A 27,832-nucleotide genomic window follows, 5' to 3' on the forward strand; every position below is an offset into this window, starting at 1 on the left:
CCCACCAATCACCTCTACAACACTGGCAGATCAGAAAGAAAGCAGCTTTCTACACTGTTGCTGTGGAAGCAAGAAGTAGTAACAACAGGAGGCTCATGAACACTGACCTAAGGGTAAAGACATTCCTGGTGCAAGATGCTTTTGTGCACTTCTTGGGCTCCACATGCTTTTTACAGAAGGGAGCTTTGCAGACCAACAGTAAAGCCAGTTAATAACCCACATTCCAGGCCCATACTGAACTCTGCTGCTTAAAAGCATAACCATCGTTCAACCGCATCAACAGCTTTTCATTCTCCTGACAGAATATCAGACCTCCGACAAGCCACCACAGCTTGAGGAGCTGTAGACGACTCACCAATCTTTTGACAGTAGAAGTCTGGGTGACTCGTAAGTTTGGTTGCTCCAAACAGATTCCACTCGAGCACAAATTCATGCTCACACCAGTGGAGCAGAGGAAAGCAGCTCCAGGTCCTTCACTGACACCTTGTGTCAGAAGCAGGAACTGGATACAACAGCGACCACCAGGAAGGTTGCAAATGCTCCCAGCTCGGGTGTACAGCATAGGGCCTCTGGCTGAGAAACAACCAGAGCACCAGGGCTTTCAGAGCTGAAAGAAGGGATTAAACGTGTTATTGCTAAAGGCTTTAAGAGAAAGCTTAAGCCAAAACAGTTCTCACACACACCCCCTCAATCCTGGACATGTTTTTCCACATTTCTTAAGGCCAGCTCAGGAGCCTGCCTGACCACAGACAGCCCATTTGGCTCTCTGTTTCTGACTCAGCAAGAAGGGAGAGCTTGGATCAGGTTACCTTGTGATCAGACAAGCAGAGACAACAGAGAATCATGCAGAAAAACATGATTTCCTCCTTTCCAGCAGCACTAAACTGCCAGCGTAAGTCCTGAAGCAGAGAAGTCAAACCTTTTACGCTTCCAGACCGATCTGGGCACACCAGAGGGAGCAGCATTTCAGACCTGGAACATCCTCCAAGCAGCCAGATACCCAATTCCCAGGGCCAGACCTGGAACAGGCTTGGTCCTTCAGGCTTTCTCCATGGCCAAGGCAATCACTTGCTCCAGGACTGGGACTAACTGCAGAGCCAGACACGTGAGAGGTGGCAGCGAAGACAAAACAGAGAGTAGAGAAGAATGTATCAGTAATTTATGCCCCAGTACTTATTTTGGCTGCTAATACATCAGCCACTGCCTGGATTTAGTACAGACGAGCATCTGGGAAAGAAACACATTAAAAGTCTGTGGAGCACAGAAAACAAGTACTGAAATGGGAAAATCGGCACTAAAAGGACAGAAGAAAGAAATGGTTTGACCAGAGACCTATGTAAGTAAAGAAGAACAACGCTCCTTTGAAAGAGAATCCCTTTCCAAAAGCATGCTAAGCAGGAACACAGTGAGCCAAGTGAAGGAGGAACAAGATTTGCAGCAAATTTGGAAGAGCCTTCAGGTTCTGAATGAAGCGTGACCAGGAGCACAGCAGTGGCTGCCACCAGAGAGCTGCTGGGGACAGAACAGCCCAATACCACGACAAACATACAGGAACTCCAACGTGACCCATCCCAAATGCAGCCAACACCACTCCAAGGGAGAACTAGGTTTAAGCAGCTTGGTTTAGAAAGCAAGAAATTGAAAGAAAAGAGAAGTTCCGAGTACAGGAAAACTCCAAAGAGGAAGTTATCTGCAGGAAAGGTGAAAAAGTCACAGTTCAGGGCATGCTGAGACATGTGACTACCAAGAGAGCAGAAGTAACTCCCACTGCTCTCTTTCAAGTCACGGGCTCCACAGCAGGAATCACAGTGACTGCTGCAAGCAAAGAGCTGCAAAAAAAGAGAAGTGAAAAAGGAGCTTCTGTCCTAAGTAAAAACATCCTGGGAATTTTTAAGGTAGAGACTGGGGCACCACACAGCACTCTGATCCCATTCTGTTGTTATCTGTAACTTGCATCCAGGGTTCAGCTGGCCAGGGATTCATCTAAACAGTCAATTTCAATTAACCACTCAGCAATGACTGTCCAGATAAAACTGATGCTTAACCAATATTTTTAGAAGAAAGAATGATCCAATAATTATAGTTCCACTGATCAAAACAACCAACATCTCTGGATACCTGTGTTTCTAGTTTATTTCAAGACAGGTCTGGTTTTAATCTTTGTGATTTGTGATCCAGGTTCTGGACACCAAAGAGCGAAAACTGCTAAGGAGGTCACTGATCAGAGGAACAGTTTAGCACCAACTAATTAAGATGATGAGCTGACCACAGGTGATCATAGAACTGGAGAATAGTTTGGGCTGGAAGGGACCTTTAAAGGCCATGTAGTCCAACTGCCTGCAATGAGTGGGGACATCTTCAATTAGACCAGGTTGCTCAGAGCTCCATTCAACCTGGCCTTGAATGCTTTCAACAACGGGACACCCACCACCTCTCTGGGCAAGCTGTGCCAGTGCTTCACCACCCACACTGTAAAAAAAAAAAAACAACTCACAGTTCTCTAAGTTTGTACACACTGATCTAGAAAAAAGATAATGGCTGGAAATCAGAATCAGCCTCAAAAGAGATTTCAAGATCACAGGCAACATGTAATCCACTGGTGAATTTACTCAGATGTGCACTAGATTTTTTTCCACTAGTGATCCTTCAATAACAGCAGGTACTTTCCTAGGTGACCTGATCTCCTTAAAAACTAATCACGGGTATCAGGGATCTTAGATTATGCCAATAACCTTATTTCAGGCCTTTAAAAGGCCTCCTGCCCTTTAGGGAGTGAAGGCACTAACAAGTCTCACCAGCAACACCTGTCAAAACCCACCAGGCCCCCAAAACCCGCAAAAAAAAGCAGTGGGAGCTCAAGCTCCCTTAAACCGCTGTATCAGCTGCTGCAATCACACGGCCGGGCTGACCGGGAAACTGAGTCAGATGAGGCGGGGTGGGGGACAGGACGGGACATGAAGTGCGTCCTCAGCCATGGGGTGAAGAGGGAACAGCGCCTAATAAACGCCGCTGTCGGCTCTTTTCCCCACTGCCAGGCTCCCCTCGCCTCCCCACAGCCCCTCACTATCTCCCCCTCAGCCCACAGCCTGGCCATTCCCCTCAGGACGGCAGGGAGGGGGGGCCTGTTCCCGCTCGCCCCAGGCCTCCACCACCACTCACCCTCCAGGCTCTCGCACTGCACCAGGTTCACGTAGTCGCCTTGCCGGAGTACCCCCGCTTTGAAGCCGCGCACCAGCCCTTCCAGGTACCCGTTATCCACGTTAAAATAGAGCTCCGGGAAACACGACATGGCGGCGGCGACGAGACGAGAGCACTACCGCCCGCCGCCTCACGTGACTCGCGGAGGGTCACGTGGCCGCGCCCCCTTCCCGGCAGCCATTGCGGGGCGGGAACGGCCTGAGGCGGTGGCGGCCGCCATAACTCCGTGCCCGTCGAACCCCGCCTTCGGCTGCCCAGCGCCAAGCGTGAGGTTCCCCTTCACTACATCCAAACCACCATGAGTGATACAGGCAGAAGAAGAGCACAAGTAAAGCTCGCAATGTCGCCTCCTGCCGAGACACCACTCCTACTAGTCAGGGCAGGTCCTGCATAGCCGGGTAAAGGGCTATGCAGGAGCTGCTCTGTAACAAAATAAAACAATTTTTTGATGTGTAAGTGTTGCAAAATGTGGGATACGTCAAGGTTATCTTAAGGCTGGATGTTCTTTGATGTAAGACCTCTGTATACTCTCAAGCCCTATCAGGAAAAAAGGGGACGTTATCAGTGGAACAGGCAGCAGCCAGCTCCCTCATTCAAGGATATCCTGGAACAAGCTTTAAGAGTGTAGTAAGTCAAGGTGTTGATATATACCAATGTGTACATTGTTAACCTGGCGAAATACTCGAGGTCCGTGTATCCTAGAGCTGAACTATGTTCATTGTAACACTAAAAATCGCTCTACAGGTCAGAAAGACTCTGCCCAGGTGAAGACCCTTCCCCTGAGCATGAGTGGAAGTTACCTGCAGTTACATGATTTCTATGGAAATTACTAACCAATCTTAATACAGGGGCTGTGCTTGGGAAATCACTAAGCCTGAACTTCTCAGTGTAAATAATGGCAGGGAGAGTCCGGTGGGGTGTGCTGGATTTGTGGAATAGCACCGAGCACCCCGGCTGGGGCAGCTCTGAAATAAACAGTCGATGTCTCTCTGGAGCGTGTCACTGTGGGCTCGGTGCACACCAAGGAACAAACCCGATTTTGTGGGCAACAGCAGCATAGCCAAAACATCACCTGGAGCACCCCTGCTGCTGAAACACCACTTATGTAGCCAGGAAAGGCACATTTGGTTTGACATGGATGTGTCCTGGAGTGTCGGCTGTGTGGACACTGTGCCCAGGCTGTCGTCACCTTGCTGCCACCCCTCTCCTCTGAGAGCCCAGGCGGACACATCACACCATTCCCACTCCGCAGTGGCTTTTGCAAAGGGCTGGTTTATTGGAGCTGCAGAGAAGGAGGCACACACAGGGGCGAGGAGCTGGCAGCCCCATGGGTGTTAGTTCTTGCCGCAGGGGAAGTTGGTGCTGATTTTCCGGCAGTAGCAAAAGGCGTTGAAGAAGCGGCAGTAGCAGGTGGCACAGGGGTCGCAGCAGGGGATCTGGTGGCCGAGGCAGGACTCCAGGAGACGGACGCAGCGGCGGGGGGAGCGCTCCTCACGGCCTGCAGCTTGCAGTTCTGTGGATGATGCCTGCAGGGGAGAGAGGAGGAAGAGGAAGAGGAAGAGGAAGAGGAAGTCATGGACCACTGTGCCAGCAAATAAAGAACTGCGTGGGAGAGAGCCAAGTGTGGCTGCTGAAACCTGGCATTGCCAGCAGCAGAGGCTTCTGTTGTATTCAACTCCGGGCTCTATTCTCTGTTGGAAATCACTGCTGAACCCTGTGGACTCTCTGCAGGCATTGCTGCCTCATCCATGGTGTCTCAAGGCCTTTCTGCACACATTTATTTTCAAGCATGGCCTGGATGGTGCTGTGCCTTCTGCCCAAACAGAGGCACCGGGGGCTGAACCAGGCAACACAGGGCACTGCCCAGCGAGCTCCTGCTCTGCAGAGGTTAATTAAATGGATTACAGGAGCACAGCCTTGGACCACTCTCCTTTGAGTGCTGGAGCCCCTTGCAGGTCTGGGCAGCCTCAGCTCATCCCAGCTCCTCAGGTGATGGACAGATACTCCCATCCCAGGCAGCACCATGTTGGGCTCCAAACCCCCCAGCCTCAGGGACACAGAGAAGGCTGCTGTGGCCTGAGGCTGCCCTGCTCTTTGGGGTGTCTGTAAGAAAGCTCAGGGATCCATACCTGTGGTTCCAGCAGGCTGCCTCTCTGCACAAGGTCACCATCAGCTTCTTGGACCCTCAGGGCCATCTGCTCAAACCCCAGCCTTGGGAGAGTTCCTACGAGATACAGAGAGGCTGGACAAGGAGGCTGCTGGCAGGTCAGCTGATTCTTCTCCCTTTGCTCGTGTGTCCCCACAAAAAAAAGGCCCCACTCCCTGTGGGCTGCCAGGCTGCTCTCACTAGCCAGGGCCAGGAGAGGCTGTGCTGCTTTAAGGGGATCCCCACTTCATTTTTGGGACCGTGGGCTTTCCAGCGAGCAGCTGGTGGGGGTCAGTGAAGAGCAGGTGGCCACAGGACTCACCTGCCGGCTCCGCAGACACCTCCTTGACTTTCCGCTGCAGGCTGGTGTGGCGGGCTCTGTCCACCCCCTCCAGCCCACCACTCGCCTTCTGCAGGTGGCCACAGCTGAGGTCAGCAGTCCTGAGATCCAGGACAGCCTGGATCCCCTGCAGCAGCCCACAGCACAGCAGCAACACGTTCAGCATGGTCCTGGGGGACAACCTGTGCAGAAGGGCCCGGCCAGCATCAGCCCACCTGCTGGCAGCCTGGCCTGTCCCCTCCACTGCCGTCACCTCCACAGCCCGAGAAGTGCTGTGTCAGCAAGGGGCAGCCTCTGCCGGCACAGCCACTGCTCCCAGCTGTTTGCTCCCTTGGACTTGAGAGCCTTCTTTTTGGCCCAGAGACACCTGGGAGCAGGACCCCCCAAAGCTATCTCATGTGCTGTGGGGCACCCCACATGTGAGCACATTCATGATCTCCCCACAGAAAGGGATGACCAGCAGAGAATGGACTGAGATCTGAATGGACTTTTTTGCGGCAGTTCAGGTTCTTCTGCCCCACCAGACCATTGAGGTGCACAGTGTGTGGCCAAAACAGCTGACACGGCTCCTGCCGGGCTCTGAGCCTGGAAGTGCCACTAGAATCTGTGCGCTGGCTAGGGAGAAAGACCACAGCACACATGGCTGGGGGACAGGAGAAGCTGCAGGGTTGGGCTGTGGGCTTTGGGGGCCTGAAGGCCCTAAAAAGTAGGTGACCTCTTAGGGAGCAAAAGAAAAGGGACCAAGAGGTGGTATCTCAGTTGCTGCTGTCAGCCACATCCTGGGAAACCCTGTGCCTTCTGCTTGGGCAGCCTTGAGGTTCCAAACCTGTCTCCAGCCGCCCAATGCTGGCCACTCCTCATCTCCCCATCCCACAAAACCACCGAGCCCTTTGCTGGGAGAGACCCCTCTGCACTGCGGGGAGCCCCACAGCCAGGGGTGTTCCATCCCGCACACTCCCAAGACCTTTCCCGTGGTAAGCACTGACCTTTCCGAGCAGAGAGGGGGATTGCTGTTCGCTGCTCCACCGAGCTCGCTGGAAGCGCCGCTACCGCTCTGCCTCAGTGTCCTCCTCCCCACACGCTTACTGGGATTTATATCGGCCTTTTATTAATTAAGTGCTGCAGCCACATGACTCCACTAACTACCAGGTAGGTGGGAGTCTCTGGAAAACGGGCATTGTCTGGATAAAGAGGCAGCCAGTGGGGTGATGCATGGGAGGGGGGACTCCTGCTTTGTGCCTTGCACAGCTGCAGGAAGGAACAGATCCCTGTTAGCTCCAAACTCCCAAGTTTCTTGGAAGCGATTCCCCACTGTCCTTGCAGACCAGTTCCCTTTCCAGCCCACTTCCCTTTCCAGCACTGAGGCTGCAGCCTGAGGACATCTCCTAGTTCCCAAATAGAGAAATAACAGGGCTACAGTCTCTTCACCAAAACCACACCAAGCTTGACTGGTTTTCAAATGGAATGTTGCCTATCTGTATCTCCTGGCAAGCATCCAGTCATAGTCCAGAGCCTCCAGAAGTCCTCCAGCTCCTGACCACTTGCCATCTGCAGATTCTCCAGGCTTCCACCTGTGATAACTGCATCTCTTACTCATGTCTCATTTGGAAAACCTGCATCTCCCCAGAGCCAGGCTCTTTTGGGGAACACTTGTGGCCTTGAGTGGCTTCAGCCCTGCAAGGAATTGGAGGATTAAGACATAATAGGAAAGGTTCAGCAGGCTGTCACCTACCCAGCAGGGAAGGCTGGCAGCCCAGACTCTGCCCTCACCAGGCTGCTCCGAGACCAGAAGGAGCCCCAGGCCTCCAAGCACATCCCCAGCAGAATGTGAGCCACTGCTCCTGGCTGCAGCACCATCCCTGGGGCTCTTTGCAGGCTTCCTTGCTCCTACATCCCCTGTCCTGGAATGATCTGATTCCTGCTGCATTTGAGGGACAGGCTAAGCAGGCACAGAACCAGTGAGGAGTGCATCTGCCTTGTGTAATTTTCTCCAGCTGTAAGTGGCTGCTGGAAACACTCAGCACCCATCTGGGTGCCCCAATGCACAACACCAAATCAGGACCCCTGCCACAGCACCTGGATGCCTCTGGCACCCCACATGCTTGGACAGACTCATCTTGGGTAAGAGGCAGCTTTGGCAGCCCTTTCCATTCCCAAGGCTCGGGTGGATGCCGAGTGTCCCATCCAGCCCCAGCTCCTCCGGCTCCAGCCCTGGGAACTCCGGGTCCGCAGTCCACGCTGCCCAGGTCCCCGCTGACACCAGCCCCCGCACGGAGACCTCAGCACAGCTCATTAGGGCCTGTTTGCAGCCGGCGGGGCCGCGGGCCAGGACTTCTGGGAAGGCATTAGCGGGAACGAGGGCGGCCGCGCTAAGAGCTTTTTAATCTGCAGGAGCAACATCTGTTTTGTGCGCATCCCGAAGGCCAGTAACGAGCTAAATGAGGCGGCCGGCCGCTCGCCGGGCCGCTTCCAGGAAAAGAGGGCTTAAAGCGAGGGGAAAAGGGGGGGCCAGGGCTGCGCTCCCAGCTCAATGGTTCAGACTCCAGCGGGAGTGGGAGCGGGTGATGGAGTGGGTCAGTGGCACAGCAGAGATGCCCGTGATCGGGCATCCCAGGCAGGAGCCCCCAACGGCGGGACCCTCGGGAGACAAACCCGGGCTGGGGGCTCTCCCTCTCCTCCTGGAAGCATCCAGGCAGGCGGGCGGCTCATTTAGCTCATCACCAGCCCTCGTTATCGCTAAGGCCAACCGAGTCCCCGCTACCCAAAACAGGCAATAACGAGCCGGGCCGCGGGAGCTGCCTCTCAGGAGCTGCGATGACCATCACCCCGGCCTCAGCCCCGCCGGGCCGGGCCCTTTAAGGCGCGATCCCGGAGCCGCCCTGACGTCAGCGGGGCGGGCGCGCCCGGGCACCGCAGCCCCGGCGGTCGCAGCTCCGCGCCCCGGTGAGTGCGGCTCCGCCGGGGCGCACCGGGTGACAGCGGCTGGGGTGGGTGTCGGGGTGCCCGGGGCGCCGTAGGGGGAGCATGGGGGTGCCCAGGGTGCTAAGGTCTGGAGGTGAGGGCATGGGGGTGGCACGGATGTTGGAGATTGGAGATGGGGATACGGGAGTGACAGGGGTGCTGGAGACCTGAAGGTTGGAGATATGGGGGTGGCTCGGCGTGTTGGGGACTGGAAATGGAAGTGTGGGGGTGCCCAAAGGTTCTGGGTAGTGGAGATGAGCATATTGGGGTAGCCAGGATGCCAAATACCTGGAGGTTGGTATTATTGGGGTGCCCCGGATACGGGGGTCTGGGAGTGTGGGGTGACAGGGGTGCTGGCGATTTGGAGGTAGGGGTATGGAGGGCTCAGGCTTCTGGGAACCAGGAGAAGGGGGTATGGGGATGCTCAGGGTGATGAGGGACTGGAGGCAGGGGTATTGAGGTGCCCAGAATGCTGCAGTTCTGGATACCTAGAGGAGAGGGTATCAGGATGTCCTGGGGTGCTGGGAAGTAGAGGGGTATATTGGGATATCCAGGATGCCGGGAGCTAAAAGGGAGGGTGTTGGAGTGCTCAGGATGCTGGGGACCTGGATGTGGGGATTATGGGGTACCCTAGGATACTCAGGAGATGGAAGATGGAAGTACGGATATCTCCAGAGTACTAGGAACTGGATGTGGGGATACAGATGGGTGTCAAGGTCCCAGGATGGGGACTGGGAGGTGGAGTGTCAGGGGTGCACAGGCTGCTGGGGATTCTGATGTCCTGGCAGTCCTGGTGTCAGTGGTGCTGAGGGACCTGGTATTCGGGGGCACCCCATCCCTCACCCCACATTGCTCAGCGTCTCCTCCATCCCACAGCGCCTGATGCCTGTCCCCACCTGACAACACTGCCATGGCCGGGGCACAGGGCTGCGGCGAGGGCAAGATTGCGGGGCTGTATGACCTGGAGCGCACGCTGGGCAAGGGCCACTTTGCGGTGGTGAAGCTGGCCCGGCACGTCTTCACCGGGCAACGCGTGGCCGTCAAAGTGATCGACAAGAGCAAGCTGGCGGGGGAGGCAGCGGGGCAGCTCCTGCAGGAGGTGCGCTGCATGAAGCTGGTGCAGCACCCCAATGTGGTGCGCCTCTACGAGGTCATCGACACCCACGCCAAGCTCTACCTTATCCTGGAGCTGGGCGACGGCGGGGACATGTTTGACCACATCATGCGGCACGAGGGCGGCCTGACTGAGCCGCGGGCCAAGCACTACTTTGCCCAGATTGTCCACGCCATCTCCTATTGCCACAAGCTCCACGTGGTGCACCGCGACCTCAAGCCCGAGAACGTGGTCTTCTTCCAGGAGCAAGGGGTGGTCAAACTCACCGACTTTGGCTTCAGCAACCGCTTCCAGCCCGGCAAGATGCTCACCACCAGCTGTGGCTCCCTGGCGTACTCAGCACCAGAGATCCTGCTTGGGGACGAGTACGATGCCCCGGCTGTTGGTAAGAGCTGTGGGGTGCCCTGGGGACCTGCCTCCCCTTCTGTCCTTTGCCTTGGGCATGGTTCTGCCAGCTGGGTACTACCTCCCACTTGGCCCCTTACCACTAGGAGCACATGGTGGCACTGCTGTCCCTGCAAGGAGCAAGCCTGTCCCTTGGGTGCTTGGCTGCCCAGCCCTGCCCTGGCACAGCAGGGTCCTCTCTGCAGAGAGAGACCATCCCAGCATCCACAGAGATCCCACAGAGTGATGGTTGCTGGAGAGGGGAAAAAGCCCAAGCAGGCTGTGAGCCCTGGCACGGCATCTGCCAGGAGAAGCAGTGTGAGGATACAGCTGCCAGCAGTCTGGCGCTGGTGGTTACTTGGCGGGGTGAGGCCGGAAGGAAATCTGCTCGGGATGCTGCTGTTTGGGCGGAGGAGCTCCGAAAGTTTCCTTTGCTCCATCCCCGCCCAGAAAGCCACTTCCTCTCCATGGCTCCCAGTGCCCTTCCTTCCCTGGCCAGGGTGCAGGGGTCTGGGGAGACTGTCCCAGGGCACAGGGAGCTGGGCTCAGGGCTCCAAGAGGCTCTGCTGTGACACAGGGGATGTGGGAGGGAAGCAGGATCCAAGCTGGCTGTCTGGCTGGAATTAGGGCAGGAGGATTTAGCAAAGCAAAACACGAGCCCTTAAAGGCAAAAGCCCAGCGTTGGCTCAGGGAAAGGCGGATCCCGAGTTGAGAACAAGGCTAGCTTATGGAGACTGTAGAAAAACAAGCTGGTGGCGCTGCAAAGGGAAATGAAGGGAGAAAACCGATGCAGATGAGAAATTTTTGAACACTTGACTTAAGCAGCTGAAGGTATTAACAGAGCGCCCCACGGCATGCTCAGCATCCTAAACTCGCACATCTGCAGGAATTTGTGTTCTGGGCAGGAGGAGCCAGGGAAGATGCTTCTAGCTCCATCCCTGTCCCCAGGACAGGGCAGCAATCGTGCTCCAGCTAGTCCCCATGCAGCTGGAGAGCCCAGATCGGTGCTAGGTCCCTCTCCCATTGCTGTAGTGTCTCCTAAGGCACAGCCCAGTGCCAGGATGGTTGTGGTGGGATTTGAGAACCAGGAAGCTGAGGAATGATGTGCAGTCATGCCGTGGGCGGGTATGTGACTAGGGGGGAGAGCAGAGCAGAGCTCAGGGCTGGCCTTCCCGTCCCTGCCTGGACAAGGTGATAACACCTCAGCTGCTTTGGTGAAGTCCATTGAGACCTGCTTGGATGTGGGGATGGGAAGGTCCTTCCCTGCCTTGGTAGGAGTGTGGTCCCCCTGTCCACGGGGCAAGACCTGGGAGCTGTTATCTCCAAGGAACATCCCAGTGAGCCCTGGTGTCTGCTGGATCAGCACTGGGGGCTGGTGGTGCCGCCCCTCCCAGGGTCCGTGCTGTGGGGAATCTCTCCTGGGCCACGATGAGTGCAACCTGAACTGCTGCTGCTGTTTCTTGCAGACATCTGGAGCCTGGGGGTCATCCTCTACATGCTGGTGTGTGGCCACCCCCCCTTCCAGGAGGCCAATGACAGCGAGACCCTCACCATGATCATGGACTGCCGCTACACCGTCCCCCCGCACATCTCGGCACAGTGCGCTGAGTGAGCACCACCCCCTCGCTGTACCCCCCAGACCTTGACTTGCTTCCCTGGGGTGGGTGCCCCAGCTCTGGCAGATGCCTGGGAGCTGAGGTGGGAAGAGTGGGTAAAGCTGCTTACTTTGGGGTTCACCCAGTGCTGCAGGGTTGCAGCATCACTCCTTTCCCCCAGTCTCATCTCCAGGATGCTGCAGCGGGACCCGAAGCAACGAGCATCCCTGGAGCAGATCGAGGGCCACACGTGGCTGCAGGGGGTGGACCCGTCCCCTGCCAGCCGCTCCCTGCTGCCCCTCACGTCCCACAAGCGCGTTTCTGAGGAGGAGCACGAGATCATCCTCCAGGCCATGATATGCGGGAACATTGCAGATCGGGACACCATCCAGGAGTGAGTGATGGGATGCCAGGGTGGGAGCCCCTTCAGGTCCCCCCAGGCATGTCCCTTGTGTGCTGATGCAACTCCCTCGGTCCCACACAGGGCGCTGGAAGCCAACCGCTACAACCACATCACGGCCACGTATTTCCTGCTGGCGGAGAGGATGCTGCGGGAGAAGCAGGAGAAGCAGGGCCACCGCCTCAGCCTCGTCTACAACCTGGCCAAGGAGGTGCAGAGCAGGTGAGCCCTCCTGCTGCCCCCTGTCCCGTGTCCCCCTCTCCACCATCCTGGGTCCCCAGTGCAGGGTCTTGGCCGGTTCCCTGTCCTTTTCCTTGCCACAGCCCTTGTGATGCCCAGCTGGGTACTGACACCTCCCTCTCTCCCCTTCCTCAGGCCCAACTTGTCAGACACATTTGGCTCTGTGGGCAGCACCGGCAGCCTCCTGCCCTTCACGGAGACAAGCAGCCTCGTCGGGGGGTCCCGACTGCCCCCCGGAGGGGACATTGGCGGCCGGCAGCCCACCGGGACCCTGCTGAAGGCCCCTGCCGTTGACACAACCATCACCAAGAGCACCCCGGCCCTGCAGCAGATCTGTGAGGAGGAAGAGGAGGACGAGGAGGAGGAGGAGAGGCCCAGCGCCATGGAGAGGAAGAGCAGCTCGCTGAATCAGGAGCAGATGCGAGCCTTCCTGCGTGCCCACCGCCTGCCCGGCCGCGGGGAGGTCTGGGGGCCGGGGGTGGAGCTGGGCGGCCGGAGCGGGCGCTCGGGGGCGGCCTGGGCTGGGAAGGGAGTGAGCGGGGCCCGGGGTCCCCTGGTGCTGCGGGGAAATGGAGCTGAGCCCCCGAGGAGGGAGGAGGACACAGAACTTGGGGGCTCCTCGGCAGAGTTCCCCGAGGAAAGGGGAGCTGTCCTGTCACCTCAGAGCAGCAGAGTTTCCCAGGTTTTGGGGGCAGAGACGACCCCTGCCACCGTCCCAAGTGGTGCAGACACGCCTCCAGTGCAGGGGGAACAGACCAGCCCGGCCCGGCAGTCGGTGGAGGGCTCAGGCCCTGAAGGGGGCGCAGAGAGTGTGATCAAGCTGGACCCGGGCAAGAGCAAGGGGGGCAGCCTGCGGGACAGGCTCCTGCAGTTCCCGCTCTGCGAGAAAGCCCTGGCCTTCAAACTCCGCCCGGGCTCCAAGGAGAGCCTCCTCTCGCTGGGGCAGTTCAACTGCTGCCATGTCATTTAAAGCCCTGGGACTAGCCCTGCTGTGGGGTCTGGGAGGGTGCCCACTCCCCTGCCTTTGGTCTGCTGGTGGCTGTGGGGCTGGTGGGGGGCACAGTGCCCTGCTTTGTCACCCGCGGTGGCCACCCTGATAGCACCCACCCCTGGAACCCGCTGTGACAGACCATCCCCCGGACAGGCCTGCCCAGGGTGAAGCAGACTGGGGGTCCATCCCCACACCAGCCAGTGCATCCCCAAACCCCTGGGACAGCTCCATGACTCTGCTGGGATGGGATGGACCACGACACTTTTTTAACTACTAGAAATAATTTTTTTAAATAGTCTATTTTAATGTAATTAAATAGAGATTGCTATATCCCCCCAAGTCCCCCCAGTGCCCCAGCCCCACAGTGTGCGTGGCCCGGGGCTGGGCTGTCCTGCCTGCAGCCCCCCCGCCGGCCCCGGCCGGGGCCAGGCACAGCCTGGCCCATGACCCCAGGCCATTCCCTGGACCTTCTCTGCAAATAAGCTTCCTATTTATTATCTCTTTGTTTTCTTGCTGGCAAGAAATGAATGACGACAGAGGCGTGGGCCAGAGCTCAGCCTGAGCCGTGGCGCACGCGCGTGGAAGGATCGGAGCCGCTGGGAAGCAAAGTTTGTAAGGACAATAAAATAAGCTCGTGGGTTGATGTGGGTGCAGCGTTGTTGCAAAAACATCACTGTCCCCCCAGTCAGAGGGCCAGGGATGGCTTCCCTGGCACCAGGGGTGACTTCAAGGGAGCATCCGCCTGAGCTGGAGTGGGTAGGGGCCCAGAATGGAGCCCAGAGCAGGCACAGAAGGGAGTAAGAACAGGGATAATGAACACCCAAAGGTGAGGGAAGGCCTGGGCATGCCAGAAGGCAGGTGGAGGGTGTTGCACATCCCCATGAGAGTCAACCACAATCAGGGTGCCTCCAATAGCTTCCCACTCTCTCAGCCTGGAGCCACCCCTGAGCCCCCAGTTTCAAGCCCAGCCTGGACTTCTTTCCCTCCAGCTCTGCTGTGCCGCTTCCTTTTCTATCCATCGTCTTTCTCCCTCCTTTCAGATGTACCCCCAAATAATCTGTCCTCATCATCCAACATGAGATCTCTCTGAGTACTGGGTGGTTGGAAGAATGGAGCAGTGCTGTGTGGGTCTAAGATAGGATGGAGCCAGCTCTGGAGAGCTTGGGGAGTTGGTGGTGGGAAAAGAAGGAGGGGGTGCCCTGGGGTCCCTGCAGCCCCCCCCAGGGCCCTAGTAGGAGGAGGAGATGCTGCTCCTGCCCACATGCTCCCCTTTCTCTATCCTAAAGGATAAAGCCACCGCCTGAACAGGGGCTTGAACCCTGGACCCTCAGATTAAAAGTCTGATGCTCTCCCAACTGAGCTATCCAGGCTCACATTTGGCATGTGGGGGGCATGTCTGTGACAGCCGGGGGGACCCCACTTTGCTGCAGCACTGCAAGGACAACGTGGGGACCCATTTCGATGTTTTCCACTCCCACGCCACCCCAACGAGGCTGCCAGCGCAGGCCAGACTGAACACCCGGGTTCTGGGAATGTCCCCGGGCACTGATCAGGCACAGGGATGCGCCCTGGGAAGATGCCGGCGCCGCAGGGATGCGCAGGCAGGGAGGGGAGCAGGATGCTGCGGGAGCGGCTGTGAAACCTCCGCCGCGCCCAGAGGGAGCCCCCGGGTCCCGCCGGGGAACGGGAGCAGCAGCGGCGGCTGCGGCCCCGCCGGGTCCGTGCTCTGCGCTGCGGCTGCAGCAGCCTCGGCTCGAATCCGAGTGCCAGCGGCGCTTTTGCAGGAGCCGCGTTAAGGAGGGAGGGAGGGAGCCGGCTGCGGGGAGTTGGGTTGCATAGACCGAGCTTGGATGGGCACCTACAGGTGCCACCCCACATATTCTATTGCCCTTCCTCCCCATTCTGCAGGAAGGAACCCTTTTGCCCGGTAGGGAAGCCACCCTGCCAGTCCAGCCCGGCCCAGCTCCGAAGGGGCTGGAGAAGATTAAAGCCGACCGCAAGCGCAGACGGGCTGGGGGAGCCCTAGGGACAGCCCGCAGAGAGCCCTGTGGAGTCTCTTCAAGCACCTCGTGCGCACTAATTGGCTTCATTAGAGCAGCCAGTGATGGCATCGGCCCCGCGTCTGCTGGGGCTGGGGACAGCACTAATGAGCCTGGGAACGGCGGCCTCGGGACGGCCCTGGAGGGGAGATCAGAGCCCGTACGTACGGTGGGAGGCGTGTGTGGTGTCGACTGAACAAGAGCACAAGCTTAATTGCCCTGATTAATTAGATTAATTAATTTTAACCTATGTCTGGAGCTATGACCGCACCGATACGCGGCCACACGGCAGCCACGGAGGCACCGCAGCCCCCCGAGGTGCACCGGCCCTGAGGTGGGCACACGTGGGCACAGGGGGAAAGCCCCAGGGTGGGACGGAGGCAGCAGGGCACAGGGAGAGGCCTGATGAGCCCCCCAGAGAGCCCCTAAATCACTCCCAGACCCCTCAGAGAGACCCCCGTAGGTCCCCAGACCCAGCAGAAAGACACGTGGTGGTCCCTGGATCCCACAAAGAGGCACCGTAAGGAGCCCAGACGTTTCAGGGAGCTGCTCGGAGGCTGCACCCTACAAAGAGGTACTGTGAGGCCCCTCCACCCCACCCCCGAGCCCCGCAAGCAGGCGGATCCCGGGCGCGTTTCCGGCGCTGCTCCCCCCGGCCCTTTCTGTCCCTTTTTGGCCGCCGTTAGCCCGGCCCATGGGGGCGGAGCTCCCGCCTACCCGGAAGGGCCCCACGAGTCGGCGGCGTCATGGCGTCGGCCCCCAAGAGGTTCAAGGTACGGGGCTGGCCGGGGGCTCCCGGCGGGCTGGGGACACACAGGCCCTTGGGCTGGTGGTGCTGAAGGGATCCGCGATCGGCCTCATGGCTTCTTGCCCTTCACACCATGTTTCCATCTACAGGCGGCGGTCGAGAGCGGCACCCAGAGGAAGCGTAGTGCCGATCCCCTCTCCGGGTTCCTGGCGTGGTGCGGGTGGGCCGGGGTGGAGCTGAACCCCAAGGTGAGGTACCGCGGGCCGGCTCATGCATCCCCCAGGTCCGCCCTGGTGTCTTCGCTCCGCCCCTCACCGCCCCCTCTGGCCCCAGGTCCGCCTGAGCAGGGAGGGCGCGGTGGCGGGGTACGGGATGTTGGCCGCCGAGGAGCTGGAGGCCGGAGAGGTGCTGTTCACCATCCCTCGCACGGCACTGCTGTCCCAGCACAGCACCTCCATCCACGCACTCTTGGAGGAAGGTGAGTGCAAGCTTCTTGTGTCACTCGAGTCTGCTTTGCCTTTTAAAGGAATAAATGAGTCTGTGGTAAAGCCTCGGGAACGTTTCTGATGTATGGAGGATGCTGTAGGGCTGTTAGATACTAGGTAGGAAAGAGGAGGGCACCCCTCGCTTCCCTAAGGGAGCCCAGAGCTGTGCAGAACAGGGAGAAAAGTCCATTAGCGCAACATCTCCAACTACTAAGTGACAGGCACCCGTGCTATGCTGCGTTCCTCGTGACACTGAGAAGAAAACAGTTCCTTGGTTCCTGAAGGCACGCAGAGCCTCAGGCTGAGGAGTGCAAGGCCGTGGGGCCTGGAGAGCTCATCCATAACTCCAGAGAAGCAGCTTCTGGTCCTGGTTCAGCTCAGGACAAACCCGAGACAAACGGGAATAAAAACTCAACCCCTGTCTCCAGGCTGGACAGGCGCAGAGGCTTGTCAGATCAGGTTTTCGTTCTCAAACACAGAACAACTTAAGTTTTCTCCATCCTGTCTGGTTCTGTAGCTGAGGAGTCCCTGCAGAGCCAGTCTGGTTGGGTCCCTCTCCTGCTGGCCTTGCTACACGAGTACACAGCCAGCAACTCCCACTGGCAGCCGTATTTCTCCCTCTGGCAGGACTTCCGGAGCCTGGATCACCCAATGTTCTGGTAAGGTGAAAGCAAGGGTGGCTTGGGGAGGCTCAGTCTTACAGCTGAAGGCAGGCACAGGCCAGGGGCTGCTGAGTGGAGTCCCGGGGAGGGATGTGGTCCTGCTGGGTGACCCCAACCCTCTGTTCTAGCCCTGTGCTAGCACTGGCAGGAGCCTGAGGGGCCGGCGCTCCTGGAGTTATGTTACAGGCAGAGCCAGAGAAAACATGGACCTAGAGAGCACAGGGAAGCTGAGATTTTTAAGGAGGAAGGAATTTATAGACTCTTGGCCCCAGCACAGAGAAGAACCTGCTGTTTTTCTTGCAACAGGCCTCCAGAAGAGCGAACAAGGCTCCTGCAGGGCACAGGCATCCCAGAAGCTGTGGACAAGGATCTAGCTAACATCGACCTGGAGTACAACTCCATCATCCTGCCTTTCATGGAGACCCACCCCAACATCTTTGACCCCAAACTGCACACTCTGGAGTTGTATAAGGAGCTGGTGGCATTTGTCATGGCATACAGGTGAGAAGCGAGGGCTTTGCTCCAGCAAGGAGCCAGGACAGGAAGTAGGATTAGAGGCTATGTTAGAGGTTGGAGTTGCACAAGAAGTGTAAGGTGAAGCTTGCCTTGTGCAGCCATGTGTACCACCAGCTTGTCTTCATCTCCCTTGTCTTAGTTTTCAGGAACCTTTAGAGGAAGAAGATGAAGATGAGAAGGGGCCCAATCCTCCCATGATGGTGCCTGTCGCAGATATTTTGAATCATGTGGCCAACCACAATGCCAACCTGGAATACTCTCCTGTGAGTACAAAGCTGCTGCGCCACAAATTGACACAGCCTGGTTCCCTTTTTGTAGATCTTTGGGAATGGGGGCACAGCAAGGTGGGGTCTCAGCCCAGGGCAGCGAGTCTGGCCTGGATCTCATTAATTCACAGCCCTGCTGCATGTTTGGTGTTCGTTGGGAGGAGCTCAGGGTCACCTGAGCTCTCTGAAACCCTGCTGAGCACTCAGATCGGCACAGCTCAGCTGCTCTCCTCTCCCTGCTGTCAGCAATGTTTGAGAATGGTTACAACGCAGCCCGTGGGGAAAGGACAGGAGATCTTCAACACATATGGGCAGATGGCCAACTGGCAGCTGCTGCACATGTACGGCTTCGCAGAGCCCTACCCGGGCAACACCCACGACACGGCCGACATCCAGATGGTGACACTGCGCAGGGCAGCTCTGCAGCGTGAGTGGCACCCACAGCCCCTCTGGGAGAGGATGGGGCAGGGATCTCTGTTAACCTGGGATCAAGGATGACATGAAAAATAAGCCCGTTCCACAGCAATTCAGGTGGTGGGGCCATGCCTTGGTTTTCTGCCTCCCATTTCCCCTTCTCCATTCACCCTTCCCCCTCCACTGCCATCCCAGCTGTGTTCACAGCTCTGCTGTCTTCAAAACAGGTGCCAAAACTGAAGCACAGCAGCAGCTGGTCTCAGAGCAGTGGGACTTCTTGTGCCAGCTGGAGATGGTGGGGGAGGAAGGCGCCTTTGTGCTTGGCTGGGATGAAGTGCTGACAGAGGAAGAGCTGTCTGTGACCCTCAAGGTAAGAATGGCCACGTGGGGGAAGAGCTACACAAGGAGAGCACAGAGTGCTGCTGGGCAAATGAGCAGTGCAGAATGGCTCAGTGAAGGGGACAAGCACCTGAAGGCAGCTGGGCACTAACAGTCTTGTGTGAACAGTGGGAGGGGGTGTGGCTGCCCAGCTCCCACATGCTGTTAAGTCATCTTCCTCTCCTGAAGTAGCCATCCATGTGTACCCACATACCTGTCTTGAATGGCTCCATGGCCATTGCTGTTCTAGAGAGCTGTCATGTTTTAGGTGAGATGCTTAACAAGACTTACCAATACCCAGGTTTGCTGTTTTAATGTTTTCCTAACCCACAATTGCTTGCAATTAGCTATCTAAGCCAGTTTTAGTCTCTTAACTTTCAGTGCAGCCGAGGAGTAACTCACCTGCTCCACGTGGCTCTTCCACAGAGGAGAAAGCCTGATGTACTCACACTGCCAGTCACTTATCCCTGTGCCTGGGTCACTACAGGTGCTGTGCATGTCAGAAAAAGAATTCAAGGAGTACAAGGAGCAAGATGGCTGGGAAGATGACAGTGAGGAAGAAGAAAACTCCACCCTTTCAAATGAGGCTCTCTCCAGACTTAAAACTCCTTGCAAGAAGCTCCTTTATGACAGTGTGCTGCTGACCCTGGAGTCCTATGGGACAGACCTGAAAGCAGAGCAGGACTTGCTAAATAACAAAGAGGCTTATGAGAAACTGAGTCGAAGGGAGCAGCAAGCGCTGCACGTGCGCTACGGACAGAAAAGGATCTTGCATCAGCTGCTAGAGCTGGTACAATAAACCTCCGTGCCCCTGGACATGGCCTGGCTGGGGCTGACCCTGAGGGAAAGGTCAGCCTCTGGCCATCTCTTCTGTAGCACAGACGACAGATGGCAAGACTGACTATGGGTCCACTTGTCCCTCATACAGCACACAGACTTTTAGCTACCTCTACATAAAGAATTATCTTCACAGCACAGAGGTGGTTTTGAGTGGCCTTATTGTACCATGAGAGCTCTGGAGCACAAATATCACCTTTTTCCAGAGGCCTTAAGAAACCCCAGCCATCCTAATGGCTGTTTTAGGAAGGCAGACATACGCTGCCAGAACAGCAGAGGATTCCCTCATTCAGCATCAGAAATTGAAAGCAAGAGCTGCTCCTTGCCTAGATTAAGAGGTCAGAAATCCAGCTGGTAGCTCTTACCTTAGAGAGGTTCAGAATAAATATCTGGCAGGTGGACCTGCTGACAACACTAAACTCTTCACCTGTACATATTTTATGTTGAACATTTTCAAGAGTACAAGCCCATCTAGCTGGCCTTCATGTAGGCTCAGTATAACAAATACTTCCTTTTACTTCTACAAAAGGTATTTCTGTGCGGGCTTGAGACTACTCTGGAGAAGCACTGTCACAGTTCCACAGCTGCTGCAGGCTGAGAGTTTGATACACACCCACTGCCTGATGCAGTTCTACCCTGAACTCACTTTGTTTTTGCATGACAAAACACTGAAGGTTTGCAGGCCAAGCTCTATTTAATAAAAATCACTTTTTTTACTCAGCCCATGCTCTCTACTTCAACAGGGTGCAAAGCCCCATCTAAGAGCAGGGGGATCATTGCTGCTGCTGCAGTTACAAGTACTGCAAACAAGCAAAACCCACACTGCACTCATGACAAAGCTCAGCTACAGCCCTGCCTGCAGTGCTTAGGGACAGGGTGGTTTAACAGTACTGAGGGGAGCTTCTTCTGGTGACCCAGATGGGACAATGGTGAATTTGACCAGGATCTCACAAAGCTGCTGATATCCTTCACTGAGACATTGTTAAAACTGGTATTTTGGTATCCTGTGTCTCCCTGAATAAATCATACTGGAAAACATACATGTCAGAGGACTATTACATTTGGTATCTTGGTTAAAATTTGGGGGTTGGGTTAAAACTTGCGTTTTTTAGACATGCACAAACTTGGTGCTGACTAAAGCATACAAGAGGTTTGAACACTGTATAACAAGACTTTGTTATGCCTACTGTTTGTAATTGTTGGCCTGCATGGGTGTTGGAAGTTCCACCTCACTGGAAGATGGCATTGTGAGAATTTCACTTTTAGGCTGTATTTTAAGACCATGGGGAAAGTTTGGAGGGGATTCCCTTACTAAGAAGTTGATTATGTGGTGGCTTTGTATCTATTAGAGGACTGGGGAAAATGGCCTCAGAATGGCTCCTGCAATTAATGGTATTCTGTTGCCAGGAAGGAAAATGGGGCGAAGTACCAGATGTTGATCTGTTCTTTGCATTGCAGAATGATGGTAAGGCTTGGAAGGAGTGCAGATTGATGACAGCAGACACTCATGTTTTAGCAACAGAGAAAGAAAAAGGAAGCGTAATGAAGAGAATGAGGTGGAGAAGAGAAAGGGAAGAAAAGAGGGGAAGAGAGATCAGAAAAGGGATGACAAATTTGGTTGATGGCTGTGATAGTGGGAAGGGCAGGAGGTACTGTAAGGGAATCAGATTTCAACTGGTAAATTCCCATCTAGTAGGAAAAATTCAATGTACTTACTGAAAGCAGAAAGGGCACTTGAAACAAATGCCCACAGAACCCAGGTAATCCTCAAAGACTGGAGGCTCCACAAGTAGGAAGACTGCTTACACTCAGTTGGGATTTCAACTGACAGGCAGCTTAGAGCTCCAAAGAATCCCCACTAGAACTCCTGGTCACAGTAAATCTGGGCAATGAAAAGGTAGAATTTCTAATAGAGGAGCAACTTAGATGTAAAGGAGTCTTCATGAGTAAACAAAGCACATCTATAGCTGGAGCCATAGGGAAAAAGAAAGAAGGCTATTCTTCCAGCCACTCAAATTCAGAATTGAAAGAGTTTTATAAAATTTCTATACATACCCAAATGCCCAATGCCATTATCAGGAAGAGAATTAAGTAAATTAAATGCAAAAATAACTTTTGAAAAAGGACAGATCCAAGTACATACACCAGAAGAAAAAGCCCTGGGGACTCAAGTGTTTATGTTACAGGGTCAAAAAGACCCAGAGGAAGAGAGAGATACCTGAAGAGATACCCGAAAAAAGGGAAAATGGGGTGACTCCTCTCGTGTAGGTGACTGGCACTCCTGCCTTCCACAAGAAGCAAAACTGGTAACGATCTAATGAAAACCAGGCACCAGACCAGTAAGATGAAAACAATACCCTGTTAAATTGGAACCTAGAAAAGGACTAGTGCCAAACATTGAAAGATTTATTAGCTTTGGGTTGCTTCAGGAATGCCTGTCAGTTTAATACCCCAATTCTACCAGTTAAGAAACCACACTCAGACAAGTATCAGCTAGTCTAAGATGTAAGAGCCATAAATCAAATAGTACAACATGTGCATCAACAACATAAAAAGACACTGATCAATGGTTTAGGGCATTAAGACTTGAAAGATATTCCCTTGAAAGATATCCTTTTGTATGCCACTGGATGCCAGAATTCAGGAGCTGTTTGCATTTGAATGGGAGAATCCTCAAACAGGGCTGTCAATTATGCTGGACTTTTACCACCGGGATCTAGAACAGCCATACAATTTCTAGAAAACAATGTGTAACTGTGTGTCCTTGGGAATGGAATGGGAGGCACCATAAAAAGTGTAACGAAGAAGAAATGAGAACTCTGTCCACAGATCCTGCCTCAGCCTTCCCCAGGACAAACAAAAAAAGGAACACACCAGGAAATTACTGGCAAATAGATTTCTCTGAATGACTACAGCAAAGCGGGAATCAATACTCACTGGTACCAGCAGATGCATTTTTTGGGGGACCTGATGCTTTTCTCTGTCAAACCAAGCAGGCTGAACAGGTAGGCAAGGTACTATGAAAGAGATCATTCCTAGATACAGGATACCTGTGTCATCAAAGCGGCCTGGGATGTTGCCACCAGCACTACTGAGGGTCGGAGTAACACCTGGATCCAAGGATAAGCTCAGTCCTTTTGAAATTTATACAGGAGACTTTACCAGGTAGTCTCTTACAAACCCCAGTCTGTATCTTGGGCCAAGAGTACTTGTGTAATTATGTTATCTCTCTACGGAAAGCTTTGTCCTCTATCAGCAGGTACTTTCAATGCAGATATCCCATTGGATTAGGCCTTCCTGTCTGTGACATCCACAGAGAGACTGGGTCTGTCTAAGGTTGAAGAATGGTAAGCCACTAAAGGAATGCTGGAAAGGACTGTACCAGGTTCTTCTCCAAACATACACAGCTACAAAACTCCAAGGGGCCACAGAGCCACCATTCACAACTGAAGAACACTACGGAACTAGATGAAGTGAGAAGCTACCCCTCCCTCTGGACCTTAGGGACTAAAAAATAAAAAAGTAACTTCATGATCTGTACATGGGAAGAAAGCCTGTCTTAAACAGAACTTGACTGCCCTCAAGGGAGAGGAGCAGTTCTAATTGCAGTAATTATTTTACACCATCACAACTGCACAGGCCAGGAGTGCAGAGACAGTGCCAGATGTCAAATTTAGTATAATTTTACATTGCTTAAGCCCATTACTGTGACACGATTACCTGAATTGCCTTAGTCTTTCTGAATATAAAATGTTTGTAAAATGTGGCAGCAAAGGGAGGATATGAAATGCAGGGGCCTCCATCCTACCAGCCCAACTTATGTTACTGGGATCTTGGCTGACTGAGTCCTGCCCACCTTCCAAGCCTCTCTACAGAAGCTCTAAAAACCTGAAGGGAACCAGCCAAGCACAGCAGCATTAGTACAGAACCAGAAACTCTTTTGAGCCATCAGGACAAGGCAGTAAGCTCTGCACATGGTTTGCTAGAGTTAAATGGAAGAAAAAAAATCCTATGGCATCTGGACTAGATAAAGAAAAACTGGTTGCTGGTAATTCTCTGTATCCTAACCCAGTAGGAGGAGGAAGGAGTAAGCTGGCGTGGCAACAGCAGAACCAAAAAATTCCAACTTCAAAAGGCTCAGTTTCAGCACAGCTGCTGACCTGGCAAAGGAATGCCATGGAATTGCAGGACCTAGCCACAGTCTTTACTCCTTGACACAGAGGAAACCAATGCCTAGAACAGAAAGAGGGACAATTACCTCTGAGCTGCCACCCACTGGCACAGCTGGCTCAGTGGTCCCTCAGAGCTGTTTTTCCTCCACGCAGCAAATGCAAAGCCAAGTTTACAGAACCCCTTAAACCCAAACAGGAAATCCTGACCTCTCTGCCCACACCACAGCAGTCAATGAGCTTTAACAAACTAGTGATGTTATGTAAAAAGAAAGCAGTGAAGCTCTGTTTCCTAGCCTCTGCTAGGTTAAAGGACCTTGCAGTATTAACAACACTGAAGCTGCCAACCCTTGCAACAGCTAACCACAACCTGGGGCAGATTCTGGCTGCAGTGAGATCACAGCAGGGTGGAAGGCACTAGAAATGAAACTGATGGGCTATCTATACTCTCTATACCTCCACTGCAGTCTCCTGTCTGAGACAAACGCTGCTCATGAACTTGCAACTAAACCATTTCTATTTCCACACAACTGTCCTTTCTGTTGCACTTCAAAGCAAGACCCTGTATAGTCAATTACACCTGCCTGCTGAGCTCATGCTAGAGAACAAACCCAGTTGCTTTCAACAGGCAGAGCCCAAAACACACTGAAAAACTGCATGTTTTGGATGGGTGGAACAGGCTTTGAAAGACACCAACTGGCCAGGATAGAACTGGAGAGAATAAGCACAGTGGCACGTGCTGCATGTCATGACTTTAATGTGTAACTACAGTATGCATACATACAAGAGTGGGAGAACTAAAGCCCAAGAACTAGAAAGGCTACAAAATACAACACGTGGACCAATACTTTACAAAACATTGAAAATCCTTACAAAATGGGCTGTATTGGTCCTTTGGGGTTTTTGTTTTAATTTTTTCTTTTTTTTTCCCTTTTTTTAGTTTTTTTTACAAACTTATACTGTGGTCACAGGGGAGGGTGGGAAAAGGTCTAGATTTAACCCCTCATCTTCCAAAATTTACAACTGTCCAAAAAAAAAAAAAAAAAAAAAAAAAAAGAAGCTATAGGCCTGGTCTCTGGTTTATTTACTGAAAACAGCTGACCCTCACCCAAAGGGCCTGTTTCTTCTCCAAGAAAAAGGAGGCATTCTCTGACTGCCACTCCACTTGCTGTCTATCAGCATTTGATGAGGGTGAGGGGAAAGCAACAGTGAACCTTAACCCCTCCCTCACCCCTCCTGTACTCCATAGAATTCCCATATTCCAAACACATCTGCTTTTTTTTTTAAACAACTTAGTGATTTAAAGGTCCCCCATCCACATAAAGAAAAATAAGTTACTGGCTTTTCAATATTCTTTGGGAGTCTGGGAATGTCAGGACAAGGAGGTCTGCCCCAGACAAGTGCTTGGCATCAGCAGCTGCCCCTTTATTACAAGACGGACAGGCACCAGTTACCCACCTGCCTTTTACACAATTTGCACAAACCCAAAAGTCCAGACAAATGTTTCTGTTCCTTGTATTTACACTAGTTCAAATGATATTCACAGCATCTTCTGAAGTTTGGCCAAAAGTCAAAAAATTTGTTTCAAACTTTGGAACACGCCCACGTAAGACTTTCACCCAGGGTCTGTTGTGTCTACCCAATCAAGGGGGCTGGGAAGGTCAGGAGGAGCCTTACAGAGTCTTCAGTCAGTCGATGGGACAGGATCTCCAGGCTGGCACTCTTGCAACGCAGGATGCAGCTCATCTAACTGGCACCAGTCCCTTCCATGACTTGCTGGGCCTGCTTCTGCCCCATGCAGCACTGTGCAACCGACTGGAACAACCTGCACATGGAAGCAAAGCAGTGGTAGGTACATTTATGGCAGGAAATGGATGCTGTGACAGCACCAAAAACTCAAGGTGCAACTGCTTCAGAGGTATCACTTTAACGACTCTGTGGTTAAGTTATACTCACTTCTCAATTTCTGGAGCGCAGTGAACAAACTCATGGTTCCAGAACTTGAACGCTGGATTTTTTATCAGCTCAATGAAAGTAATAAGGAGACCCCAGGGATGAGGCCTATTTACAATCAGTCGTTCCAAGAGAACCCTGAATCCAAAAGTAAGAACAGTTAGAGCTCAAAGATCCAAAATACAGAAGGAGGGAAAGCAAAAAGCTGAATGTTGGCAAGTTAAATGCAATCCCTCCGACCTGGTGATCTGCTCCTGGATAGCTTCTGTGTTGGCCTCTGCAAACAGGTAGAGCATGGTGCAGCTGAAGTAGTGGGTGTGACTGTTGGGGTACCGCAGCTGGTTGGCGATGGCATTCAGGAAGAGGTACCGGCCTGCAGAAGAGAACACTGAGTACACACGGCCTCCCTTGCACACAAAGAAGCAACCAGCAGTGCTTGAGATTAATGCTTGGGAGCCTCATGGAGGTACAGGAAACAAAACCAACTGATGATACGTAAAAGCTGTATCAACCCAGGCTGATGGAGAAGTAAGAATTCAATTCTTCTTTACTGAAGGCCTTTCTAATTCCCTTGAATACTTTAAACTTTTGGTTCTCACACTGCTCCTATATTCAGAGTTTAACATTCTAATGTAGCATTTCTTTTAGTGAATTCACTATCAGCTACATGAAATCACAGAATCATCAAGGTTGGAAGAGACCTTTAAGACCATCAAGTCCAACCATCAACCCAGTACTACCCCTGTAACCCCATAACCACTAAATCACATCACCCAGCACCAGATCCAGGTGCCTCTTAAAACACCTCCAGGGATGGTGATTCCACCATCTCCCTGGGCAGCCTATTCCAGTATCAGACCACTCTAATAGTGAAAAAATATTTTTCTAGTATCTAATCTGAATCCTCCCTGTAACAGCTTAAGGCCATTTCCTCTTGTCCTCTCACTCCAGGCATGGTAGAAGAGACCCCCACTTCACTAGAACAACCCTTCAGAGCTCAGGTCCCCCTGAGCCTCCTGTTCTCAAGACTAAACAAACCCAGATCCCTCAGCCATTCCTCACAAGACATGTTTTCTAGACCTTTCACAAGCCTTGTTGCCCTTCACTAGACACACTCCAGCACCTCAGTGTCCTTTTTAAAGTGAGGACCCACTTGCTGTAAATGTGACATCACATGAACTATCAGTATTTCCAGCTCACCTTCAGTATCCAGGTCTACTGCCAGATTCTGGAAGATGTCCATGTGAGCTGAGTGGGTAATGGTGCTCATAGAGGGTGTACTGCCTTTGTTGTGAATGTGTGCAATAGCTTGAGTACCTACATAGAGCACCAGTGCATTAATGAGCTGGATGTTGTAGCGGTTGCCAGGTTCATTCGATACCTAATAGCAAAGATATGAAAAGCATTAACAGTCGATATTCCTTCAGTACTCAAAGCTACAACATGTACAACAGCATCCAAGTATCTTATTGATTATCCAGAAGACAACATGCTGGGATATCCACAAATTCAATTTGGCATTTAGCCTTTTTTAATACAGTATATATTAGAAAGCATATATTTTAATGCATGTATACATGTTTTTGTTTTTTTTGCAAAAACATCAGCAAAGTGTTGACACAACAGATTCGGTTTTACTCTCCACCTAAAGGAAAACATCAGGTAAGGCAATGTGAATTCACCAGCAGTGCCAGAGGCTGGCTGAAACAGCCCCCTCGTGTGAATGTTTCTAAGCAATGTTTCTGAGGAAGTCCAACTTGAGAGCTCAAGTTGGCAAGCCAAGCCAGGAAATGTCTGAAATGAAGTTTTAGCCACAATTCTGAACTGGGCTTTAGCTAATTTGACCTTTTTTACCCTTAAAGCATTAGCATGAGGATCCACACATTTCTATAACAAGAATCTATTTGGAATCAAAATTTATTCAGATTCTAAAATGCTTCAACACATCCTACCAGGGAGTGGCAGAAGACTTATTCAGAGTGTGCATTTTCACAGG

The 27,832-nt window shown here is 53.4% G+C and overlaps 5 protein-coding genes and 1 non-coding gene across 13 annotated transcripts in view; 2 read left to right on the forward strand and 4 right to left on the reverse strand.

The window, feature by feature from the left end:
- The window catches only part of ATP6V0D1 (ATPase H+ transporting V0 subunit d1), a 34,491-nt gene extending 31,153 nt beyond the window's left edge, over nt 1-3,338 (reverse strand). The window contains exon 1 of the mRNA XM_010403431.3: nt 3,160-3,338. Within this exon, the coding sequence (XP_010401733.1) occupies nt 3,160-3,289 (130 nt within the window). The 5' untranslated portion in view covers nt 3,290-3,338. The remainder of the gene's footprint in view (nt 1-3,159) is intronic.
- A 1,112-nt stretch (nt 3,339-4,450) lies between these two features.
- LOC104691777 (agouti related neuropeptide) lies at nt 4,451-6,928 on the reverse strand. Its single transcript, XM_039558328.1, has 4 exons — nt 6,671-6,928; nt 5,667-5,866; nt 5,328-5,422; nt 4,451-4,724 (listed from the first exon to the last, which is right to left on the reverse strand). Exons 2-4 carry the CDS (start codon nt 5,848-5,850, stop codon nt 4,533-4,535), a joined length of 471 nt encoding a protein of 156 aa, XP_039414262.1. The 5' UTR covers nt 5,851-5,866; nt 6,671-6,928; the 3' UTR covers nt 4,451-4,532.
- A 1,615-nt stretch (nt 6,929-8,543) lies between these two features.
- LOC104691877 (SNF-related serine/threonine-protein kinase-like) lies at nt 8,544-14,012 on the forward strand. 2 transcript variants are annotated; one of them, XM_039558299.1, is made up of 6 exons: nt 8,544-8,627; nt 9,522-10,144; nt 11,610-11,751; nt 11,920-12,132; nt 12,223-12,360; nt 12,514-14,012. In XM_039558299.1, exons 2-6 carry the CDS (start codon nt 9,556-9,558, stop codon nt 13,346-13,348), a joined length of 1,917 nt encoding a protein of 638 aa, XP_039414233.1. In that variant the 5' UTR covers nt 8,544-8,627; nt 9,522-9,555; the 3' UTR covers nt 13,349-14,012. The 2 variants fall into 2 exon arrangements, with proteins under 2 accessions (XP_039414233.1, XP_039414232.1); XM_039558298.1 differs by having other exon boundaries at nt 8,569-8,671.
- Nucleotides 14,013-14,666: 654 nt separating this feature from the next.
- Nucleotides 14,667-14,739, reverse strand: TRNAK-UUU. Its single transcript has one exon. It is a non-coding gene; the product is annotated as a tRNA-Lys (tRNA).
- A 1,378-nt stretch (nt 14,740-16,117) lies between these two features.
- On the forward strand, nt 16,118-20,754 carry SETD6 (SET domain containing 6, protein lysine methyltransferase). The gene is made up of 9 exons (XM_039558304.1): nt 16,118-16,181; nt 16,306-16,404; nt 16,490-16,634; nt 17,159-17,300; nt 17,610-17,804; nt 17,959-18,082; nt 18,332-18,512; nt 18,727-18,869; nt 19,365-20,754. The coding sequence occupies exons 1-9, from the start codon at nt 16,155-16,157 to the stop codon at nt 19,674-19,676; spliced, it is 1,368 nt and encodes a 455-aa protein (XP_039414238.1). The 5' UTR covers nt 16,118-16,154; the 3' UTR covers nt 19,677-20,754.
- A 3,866-nt stretch (nt 20,755-24,620) lies between these two features.
- The window catches only part of CNOT1 (CCR4-NOT transcription complex subunit 1), a 56,063-nt gene continuing 52,851 nt past the window's right edge, over nt 24,621-27,832 (reverse strand). For all 7 annotated transcript variants that reach the window (XM_039558271.1, XM_039558268.1, XM_039558267.1 and 4 more), the window contains exons 46-49: nt 27,037-27,217; nt 26,077-26,209; nt 25,840-25,974; nt 24,621-25,708 (exon numbers count right to left, since the gene is read on the reverse strand). In XM_039558271.1, coding sequence (XP_039414205.1) covers nt 25,630-25,708; nt 25,840-25,974; nt 26,077-26,209; nt 27,037-27,217 — 528 coding nt within the window. In that variant the 3' untranslated portion in view covers nt 24,621-25,629. The remainder of the gene's footprint in view (nt 25,709-25,839; nt 25,975-26,076; nt 26,210-27,036; nt 27,218-27,832) is intronic.

This window comes from Corvus cornix, chromosome 11 (assembly GCF_000738735.6).
Source record: "Corvus cornix cornix isolate S_Up_H32 chromosome 11, ASM73873v5, whole genome shotgun sequence".
Taxonomy (NCBI): domain Eukaryota; kingdom Metazoa; phylum Chordata; class Aves; order Passeriformes; family Corvidae; genus Corvus; species Corvus cornix.

Excerpts from the sequence above, each read along its gene's own strand:
- LOC104691777 (XM_039558328.1), bottom strand. The coding sequence starts at position 5,850 with ATGCTGAACGTGTTGCTGCTGTGCTGTGGGCTGCTGCAGGGGATCCAG. Across the intron at positions 5,423-5,666 it reads GGTGTCTGCGGAGCCGGCAG|GAACTCTCCCAAGGCTGGGG; the intron begins GTGAGTCCTGTG and ends TGTATCTCGTAG. Across the intron at positions 4,725-5,327 it reads GCAGCCTGCTGGAACCACAG|GCATCATCCACAGAACTGCA; the intron begins GTATGGATCCCT and ends TCTCCCCTGCAG.
- LOC104691877 (XM_039558299.1), top strand. The coding sequence starts at position 9,556 with ATGGCCGGGGCACAGGGCTGCGGCGAGGGCAAGATTGCGGGGCTGTAT. Across the intron at positions 10,145-11,609 it reads GTACGATGCCCCGGCTGTTG|ACATCTGGAGCCTGGGGGTC; the intron begins GTAAGAGCTGTG and ends TGTTTCTTGCAG. Across the intron at positions 12,361-12,513 it reads GCCAAGGAGGTGCAGAGCAG|GCCCAACTTGTCAGACACAT; the intron begins GTGAGCCCTCCT and ends CCCCTTCCTCAG.
- SETD6 (XM_039558304.1), top strand. The coding sequence starts at position 16,155 with ATGGCGTCGGCCCCCAAGAGGTTCAAG. Across the intron at positions 16,405-16,489 it reads GGGTGGAGCTGAACCCCAAG|GTCCGCCTGAGCAGGGAGGG; the intron begins GTGAGGTACCGC and ends CTCTGGCCCCAG. Across the intron at positions 17,301-17,609 it reads CTGGATCACCCAATGTTCTG|GCCTCCAGAAGAGCGAACAA; the intron begins GTAAGGTGAAAG and ends TTCTTGCAACAG.